This window comes from Gekko japonicus, unplaced genomic scaffold (genome assembly GCF_001447785.1).
Source record: "Gekko japonicus isolate JY-2015 unplaced genomic scaffold, Gekko_japonicus_V1.1 scaffold3070, whole genome shotgun sequence".
In the NCBI taxonomy this organism is placed as follows: Eukaryota; Metazoa; Chordata; class Lepidosauria; order Squamata; family Gekkonidae; genus Gekko; species Gekko japonicus.
This window is the reverse complement of record NW_015164755.1, coordinates 82,262-91,252: the sequence shown is the minus strand read 5'-3', so window position 1 is coordinate 91,252 and position 8,991 is coordinate 82,262. Positions and strand designations below refer to the sequence as shown.

Genomic DNA, 8,991 nt, shown 5'->3' with positions numbered 1-8,991 from the left:
TCCTGCTGACAAGTTAATAGATGGCATTGTGTTAAATGAATTTGCACTTACAGGCTGTATTAATGTTTAAATAGTAATCTTGTTTATGTATACTTGACTTATCTTTTAATAAAATCGTTTTTTAAAAAAAAAAGGTGAAGTAGATCATCCGGGATTGTATGACACAAAATGATGTCATTTTAGTACAATATCATTTATACAGAAGTTAAAGAGTACAGGGGCTAACATACAGCCCGCTTTAACTCCCTTGCATGTTAGTATGTTGCTGATCATTGAGCCTGAGGTGCCCAAAGTGGAAATGTAAAATACAGAAGAATGCGAAATTTCTCACCGATTACACAGAGGCATTAGTGAATCCTATCTGAGGAAAGCTTTGTTCATATTAAGAGCAACCCCCTCAATCTCATCAACAGTCCCTATCCCACTTACTTCAGAGGTGCCCTTTCATCGCCACTACAACTGCTACATGCACAGCAAAAGAGTTTTTCCAAGTGCACTTGTTAGGTGCAACAGCCACAGCCGGAGTTGATGTCGTTAAGCCAGTAATGACGACTGGGTCAACAGCCGAAGTCGAAGCCGATGTCGACGGCTTGACTTTCGATTTCGAGGGAGCCTTATCATCAGACCGTTTAGATTTCAACTTTGGTGCCTTCGAAGAACCTTCTGATCTTTGAGAAACAGTCGAAGCCATGGTAAGGGCACAAAGCTGCTTCTAAAAGCACAGCCCTAAGGCGAGCCTCCCTATTGCGTTTAGCTTGCCTAGTAAAAATAGCGCAATGGACGCAGCTATCGACTCGATGGGATTCCCCCAGACAAAGAAGGCAAAATTCGTGATCGTCGTTAGAAGGAATTTTAGCTGGGCAACGACGACACACTTTAAAAAACTTAGTTTTGCCCATATTCTCTCCACCCCACTCACCAAATAGGGGAGGGGGGGAGAATGAAAGTGAAGAAAGAAAAGTTTATTCTTTTTTTTGTAGTAGTAGTAAGGAAAGAAAGCAAGGTAGAGTAAAGAAAGACTGAAGAATAAAGACGAACAAATATACTTAGCTGAGGAAAATACGGAACAGAAATGAGGAGTGAACACGCAGGCGGTCGAAGAAAAACTGAGTGGGAGGCGGCTCTCTCCCCCGCTCCAAGCATGCGCAGTACGTGCCTGCTCCCCAGGGTGGGAAGAGAGCCCGCCAAAAGCTTTCTGAGGCAAAGCTCTAGAAGTTTCTCCAGTCGAGGTCGTGTGCAGGCGCCCAACCCATGTGTGTGACTGCACAGAGACCACGACGAAGATCATGACATTACGCAAACTCCAGAACACAATTGAAAAGAGGTCCATGGGGTCGTGAAGTCGGACTCGACTGTGCGACTGAACAACAACAAAAATAGATAGGAACACTCAGTCTGGGGCAAGTGATGCACTGTATTCTTGGTGCCTGGGGGACAGGACAACAGTGGGAGGGCTTCTAGTGTCCTGGTCCCTGATGGCACCTGGCATTTTTTGGCCACTGTGTGACCGAGTATTGGACTAGATGGGCCATTGGCCTGATCCAACATTAGCTTCTCTTATGTTCTTATGTAACAATGTATAGTCACAATTTTTCTTTTACCCGCACTGAATTTGGATAAAGGAAAGTAAAAGGACTTGCTGGTTGATATGGAAATATGGAACGAAGAATTTTGGAAATAATCTGTCAGTCTCATTGGCGAATGAAGAAACTAGGCTTCCACACGAGTAAATCTTGCTTGGAGTGAGCGGGGCTTTCTGAAAGAGGAAGGTCCACCCCCACTGACCCTCTAAAGGACCAGCTTAATTTGCATATACCCTCTTTTGGAATAAATAGGAGGCATAACCCAGAGGACGACTTCCCCAATGAAGGAGAATTACTCTCACCTAAACACATTGAAATCTTTCATGAGATTGTTGCTTGTCACCAGCTCACAGTGGCCAATGTTGAACCAGATGGACTCTTAAACTGAATTTAAAGCACAATAGCCTAATGAAATTTCTGCCATTTCAACCACAGAAGCAACTCAATAGAACTGTGAATGTTCCAATTTTCATTTTAGGTCTAGCTTGCATATCGTGTGGTAGTAAATCCAGGTCAACCAAGGATTATACATAAAGAAGAGAGCCAAAACAACTCTCCGTTTTGACATTAACTCAGAAAAAGCCATAGATGAAATTATCTCCAGACAGAATCAAAACATTGTTATACCATATTTCTGTGGTAACTGTCCAAAGCTGCTTGCCAGCAGTAAGTTCTTCTCTTTTCTTGTCCCTTTGGTTCCACAGCCATTACACAGTGGGACGGACACAGATGCAGCCTGAGTGCTTGGAGGCGGAATGTTGGGCCAGATTTTAGCTGCATCAACCATACTCTCTCTGGATGGCTGTGGGCAAAAATTCAGTATCATTTAGTTTATGTTATTATAACAATAAAGACAAGGATACAACCTCGTGAAGCTTGGATTTGTCCAGTACATTCAACACAGGTTAAGAATACTGCGATCCTACTGCGTGAGTTATTTAAACCAAGCTCTCAGATTTATAGAGCTCTGGGTTGGCCACTATTTTAAAAAGGTAGCTCACTTTGAAAGGCTGCCTTATAAAGTATAGGGTGGCAAAGATTCTTTCTTCAGTTCTTTTAATATGCTATTGGCAAGTTTACCTCAATCCTCCCCCCATTTCAAGGGGTGCAGAACGGACAACTCTATTATGCCTAACTAAGAGAATTACCAGTGTGGTGCAGCTTCAAAACACTGGAGCAGAATCTAAGAGACCAAGGCTCAAATCTCTACTGTCTCATGAAGTGGGTGAATCTTGCCCAATTAATCTCTTTTAGCGTAACCGACCTCACAGGTTGTTCTAAGGATAAAAATAGAGAACCACATTCGCCACCCAGAGTGCAGTGAAGAAACGATGGGATAAACAATGCACTGAACAGACTGACTTTTTGAGGGTTTTAACTTGAAATCACTGTTTAGGATGTTCTGACACAGCAGGCCTGAAAGTTTGCTTTTAGATTCTTGTATAAAGCTGAAAACATGCCTTTTTTTACTGTTCTAGATAGCTTCCAGTTTTTAAGCCTTGGACAATACTTACAAATAAATGGCCCAGAATAAATCCAAGAACAACAATTATTTTTCGGGATGCTAAGAGATGTTTTACACCATGCCTTTAGAAGGCACAAATCAGAAGGTTTTGTGAAGTCATCTGCTGGCACATGTATGTATAAGCTCACCACACCCTTGTAACCTCTGAATCTCTCGAACCTGGAATTCAGTGAAATCTAATTTCACCTTTTTGGCATGGTAAGAAACTCAAACTTTTTTTAAAAAAAGTCACCTTAGAGGACTGATTTCTATGGGTTTCTGTGCATTTGCTTAATGCTTTGTTCAATCAGATCCATAGCAATCAGATTATTTTAAAATAAAAGTTTAATTAATACACGGACTCTTTATTGGCTGGGAAATAACAGGGTTTCATTTTGAGCCTGGAACAAACAAACACCTCAATCTAGAGAGGGAGAGCTGCACTCTGCAAAGATTGAATATTTTAAGGGAAAATTCAATCATTAAGCAGTGCTGTGATTTAGTCATGAATACACTGCTTTAATTCAGTCAATCAGGTTATTTAATCTCCATGTGGCTGTTTAAAAGAAACGCCCCCTCACATGTGGGTCCCAACACCTGCCACAGAGTGTCTCCCAACTGACATCAAGAGGTTCTTTACTGAACAGTCTAATTTTAATAGACGTTTGCAATGTCCAAACCAAAGGCTGGCAGTTGCCAATTCACAATCTACAGTATCAGTGCCCAGGATAAGAACACACAAAACAAACGTATTATTGTATATAGTCCACACTTGTACACTAAGTGTCTGACTGCCTAGGTAACTTTAAAAGATATGTTAATGCTGAAGAACAGGTATTTGCTTTCCATCCTGCTCTATGATGGACCCCTCAAAAGAGTTCAGTGCAGCCTCCTGAATATGTATCCTTGCAACCTTGACCCTGAATTATTATTTATGTTGAATGAATTCCTAGGGGATTAATTTTAGTTTCTGGTAGCCAGCCTGTCTTTTAAAAAGCCAAACCCTTATTTTAGGCTTCGTATAGTATTTTCCTGACATACCAAATGCTACATTTTTCTCAACCTCATCCTCCAAGGTTTACAAGGGCAGCATACGTGATTCTCTTTCTGCCTCAAATAACAGTGTTCAGTGAAACAATCTCTAAATTGCTTTATCTGAAAAAATGAGCTGGTCACATAGAACTGTAAACCGGGTCATATAAAGCTACCGTAAACTTTCTTTGGCTCGAGGAGCTAGCCCCAAAATTTAGAAGCCAGACTTATTTTCCAGCTTTCAGGGTTTTATATTCTGATGACGAATATCTTCTAATTATTCCTACGATAAAACCTAATCCTAATCTCTTCATTTCTCATGATTTTATTAAAGCAATGATAAAACTGTTGTGGGATATAAGAATAGGATTTATCTTGTTTATCACCACAACAAAAAGCTTAACCTAATGTCTTCCCCATTACTCATAATTCTATCATCTGCTCTTTAAAAATATATGTACAATTATTGCAGCCAGTATAGGAAGCAACTGGTTAAGAAGTAAATTTATCTAACACCATTGAATAGTGTACAGTTAACATATAAGCAAGCAAGCACTGCAGCATCATGCACATGTATTTTTGTGTTATACAGCAAATCATATTATTGACTGGAAATGATGTGTGTGCCTGTCTCTTAAGGATCACTGAGGGACTCTACGATAAAATCACTACTGAACATACTAGATGTTATAATGAAATGTCTGGGCAACATGGCGCCTGGGGTGTGTTAAGCCCTGCCTTACACTGAGTCAGTCCATTAGTTTACCAAGACCAGTACTGTCTACCTGGGCTTTTTTTGTAGAAAAAGGCCAGCAGGAACTCATTAGCATAATAGGCCACACCCAACAGCAGCAGCTCATTAGCATATTAGGCCACACCCTGACAGTACAGCACATTAGCATATTAGACCACACCCCCGTGCCTTACCTTGGCTTGCCCAGGCGTCCCATGGCTGCGGGGAGCCCGGGCAAGCTCGCCCTTGGAAGGCCGGGGACGGCATTTAAATGCCTCCCCGATCCTTCCAGGGGTCCCCCGGCCCGCCTGCCTCAGAGTCGCTGTGGGGGTTTGCTCTCCAGGCCTTCCCTGTGTAGCCACGCACGCAGAGGTTTTGGCTGTAGTGGGCGTGGCCAACTCTGAAGCCAGCCGGAACGCCGTCCCTGTGCGTTCCTGCCCAAAAATAGCCCTGCTGTCTACATTGACTGGCAGCAACTTTCTAGGGTCTCAAGCAGGTGGTTCTTTGCATTACCAACCACTTGATCCTTCTGATGCCAAGGACTGAATGAACCAAGTGCTCTACCACTGAGCCACAGGAACCGTGACACAACATGTCTGGGAGGCTCAGACAACATTTTGACAGCCTCATGAAAGCAACCATTATCTGCACAAACCAGTGCTCACCCTGATTTCAAAACAGTGCTTAAACTAACCCTGGCCCATGGATTCTCAATATAAACATAGAAGAATAAATCCCTAAACATATTTTTCTTCCTTGTCATGCATTAACAGAACCCTTGTAACACAGAATATGAGAGAGTACAAACCTTGCTTAAACACTCACTGCAGTAGTGAGAGCCCTTTAGACACAGAGAAGGTGCCACTTTTAGGTGTAGTGAGCTGGTGCAAACACACGAAGCGTGCTCCGATTGTGCAATGTGTTCTTCCAGAAGCCCTGTAGCCCCACTTGTGAATTCGGAACAAGAAAAATAACCCGAAGATGTGCAGCTTTGATGGGCAGGAAACTGATGCAGTTTATGCACATTACCATGACAGGTCTGAAAGTGGAGTTTCCCACAGCAGGGGAAATGTGGACAAGAAGAGATGTTTTTTTCTAGGCACACTCCGGCCAAGTTGTTCGCAACACCTGCCACGTCACCGCTAACTGGGACATTCTTCAATGAAGACACAGATGGATAAGCAAACCCTGACCCAACTTGACAAGTGACTGTCCCAGCGCCTTGTGAATCCAGTGCCGCACCAGGGTGAATCAAAGCACCACCACCACTATGGAGCCGAGGGGCAGCTTCCGAGCCACGAGCCCAACAGCTTACTTTGGAACCAGACAAAAGTTGCATCTGCTTTTGCTGGAGGGAGTGAAGGTCAGGAAGGGGGATGGCTGCTAACTGTTTGGAGCCAGCATGGCGAGGGGATGGGGCGTCCTTCAATTCCACAGGACCCTTCTTGCTCTCCATGGGTTCATTCTGAGGGGTAAAAAACCATTGCAGAGAAGGTTCAGTGCCACAGCAATAAGGAGGCTGCCTCTCCGACAGACAAGAGATAACTCAGCAGAACATTAATACACAAGATTAGATAAACAGGAGGGCGGCAGCAAAGTTCCCCGCCTCCCCCCCAGAGAGACCGATTTGGCAATCCTCTTGATCCCTTCGTGTGTTTTTCATAATTTATGTCACTTTATTTACTCCAGGTTCAACCAGTTTTTTTCTCTTCTAAAGCAATGAATGTACAGAAAGATGAACGGAATGGTGACTGGACAGCAAGACACGAGTGGTGGCAGTAAAGCTGCACAGGGAGCACTCTCAGCTTCTGACTACTAGGCCACTTCAAGGCCTCGTCTAGTTTCAGCCTTGCATCCCTAGCAATGAATGTACAGAAAGATGAACGGAACGGCCTCTGTGTCTCCAAGCTTCTTCTACGCACAGAGAACCAGGTGTCTGTCTGTGTCTGTCTCTGTTTCTCACACACACATACACACAAATATGGAAATGGAAACGTCAAACAAAAAGAATCAAGATACAGAGAACTTATACAACCCTGGGGGGGGAAAGGACGGTAGAAACTGGTTTAGGAAGGGGAAAACAAAAAAGACAGGAGCCTTTGAGTGCCTTACAGCCAAACAGGCACAAGGTTACAACAACTACTTCCCTACAGAATAAGAGAAGAAGAAGAAGAGATTGGATTTATACCCCGCCCTTCACTACCCAAAGGTGTCTCAGAGCGGCTTACAAACTCCTTTCCCTTCCCCTCCCCACAACAGACACCCTGTGAGGTGGGTGGGGCTGAGAGAACTCTGACACAAACTGCTCTTTTTCAAGGACAGCTGTGCCAGAGCTTGCGACTGACCCAAGGTCACATCAGCAGGTGCAAGTGGAGGAGGAGTGGGGAATCAAACCCGGTTCTCCCAGATTAGAGTCCGCGCACTTAACCACTACACCAAACTGGCTCTCCGAATAAAGAAACCTCAGTGCTTTGTGAACATGCTGAAGCTTGCAGGCTTTATTGGAAGAATCTGTATGCCATGCTCTGCGTTAGCCACCCCACCACAAAGTATCAAATTAGCAATATGGGGAGGGGAACCTACTTCTATCACAAAAGCAATTGAAGGATATGCATATCTACTAACTTCAGCACTGCAGATTATCACACTGCAGGTTACCAAGTTTGCTTAACCTGGAACCAAAGATTGTATCAATCATGTTTACTGACCACGTCTCTCACACACTCCCCATTATGTCAGATCCATATTTTACCAGGAAAGTGGTTAAAAGCTCCTAAATACATCTGTCTTTTAAAGTCAAAGGGACAAGGGCATCACAACGAAGAGGAAAATGAATTATGTAGCGAGATGCAGCCTATTCAGTTACAAACTGCATTTCTTTTAAAACATCTCTAAATTGGATGAAAAAGGAAATAAAACTTCTGAAGTTAGAATACAAGGGCATCTATGGAAGCGGAAACCACATCAATGGTTGACTACAGATCAGAAAGCATCAATGAGCAAGTCATAGCTATGCTAACACAAAATGACATGGGAGTGCCATGCACTGTAACACAGTTATGGACAGTTGCTAAAGTGGAGGAAAAAAACCTCCCCCAATCTTAAGCAACATTGTTCAACACAACAACATTCATCCCACAGGTCTACAACATGGTTCCAAATTCTGCCAATTTAAACCCAAATCCTACCGTCTTTGTACGGAAAGATAAATTTTGCTCCGCAGCTGCAAAACAATTAGAGAATTTCCAGAGCCATTGTTTAGCATCCTTATCTTGCTGCTGAAGACATCCAAGCGATCTAGTGCAGAGGTCCTCTGTTGTGTTTCTTTCCATTATACAGCCCTATGACATTCAACATTCTTATATATTTCCTTCCTTTCATTCTTTCTACCTGTGGAAAATGAAGAGATTTTAACATATATTAAAGCCAAGTACAATGCATGTCAATCGCTCAGCTTCCAATGACAACCTAAACATCCTAAACATCCTCTTCTAAGTCCACTGAAGTCAAAAGTTAGAAAGGTGAAACTCTGCATAGGATTGCACTGCTAGACACTTTCAAGTACATTAACCTTTAACTGCAAATACCAAGCCTTGAAGAAAGCCCAACATATTGGGAAGTCTCTAGGCTTGTGCAATCTTTTATTCAGGTTGTCATGATAACCTGGACAAAGTTCAACTTTTAGTTCAATGCAGAGGTGCAAAAGAGAAGCTAAAGCAGTTAACAGTCAATAGGAATGTCACTCAGCTACACAGTACCACCTGTATTATTAGCTCCAGTGATTTTGTATCACTCACACCAATGTAACGAATGATGGATACAACAGCCAGCTCTGTTTGAAAACAAGGACACATGATTACATCTCTCAGCTTATGAAACTGTATATGGGCCTTATGCTTAATATTAGCTGGAAGACGACTCATTGCCAGTATGACTATTTAGCCTGGTACCACCTGCATCAAACTTAAGGCCAGGGGAAATCAGCTACTCAATAAGAATCTAGGAAGCCTGAATTTTGAAAATTTGGAGTGTGCATGTAGATGCAGAAGGAGGAGGGGGAGGAGGAGATTGGATTTATACTCCGCCCTTCACTACCTGAAGGAGTCTCCTTTCCCTTCCCCTCCCCACAACAGATACTC

At 43.0% G+C, this 8,991-nt stretch overlaps 1 protein-coding gene across 1 annotated transcript in view; it reads right to left on the bottom strand.

Moving 5' to 3' along the window:
• KIAA0430 (KIAA0430 ortholog) overlaps nucleotides 1–8,211 on the bottom strand; it is a 57,026-nt gene extending 48,815 nt beyond the window's left edge. The window contains exons 1-3 of the mRNA XM_015409678.1: nucleotides 8,041–8,211; nucleotides 5,661–6,317; nucleotides 2,211–2,385 (exon numbers count right to left, since the gene is read on the bottom strand). Coding sequence (XP_015265164.1) covers nucleotides 2,211–2,385; nucleotides 5,661–6,317; nucleotides 8,041–8,184 — 976 coding nt within the window. The 5' untranslated portion in view covers nucleotides 8,185–8,211. The remainder of the gene's footprint in view (nucleotides 1–2,210; nucleotides 2,386–5,660; nucleotides 6,318–8,040) is intronic.
• Nucleotides 8,212–8,991: the final 780 nt, after the last annotated feature.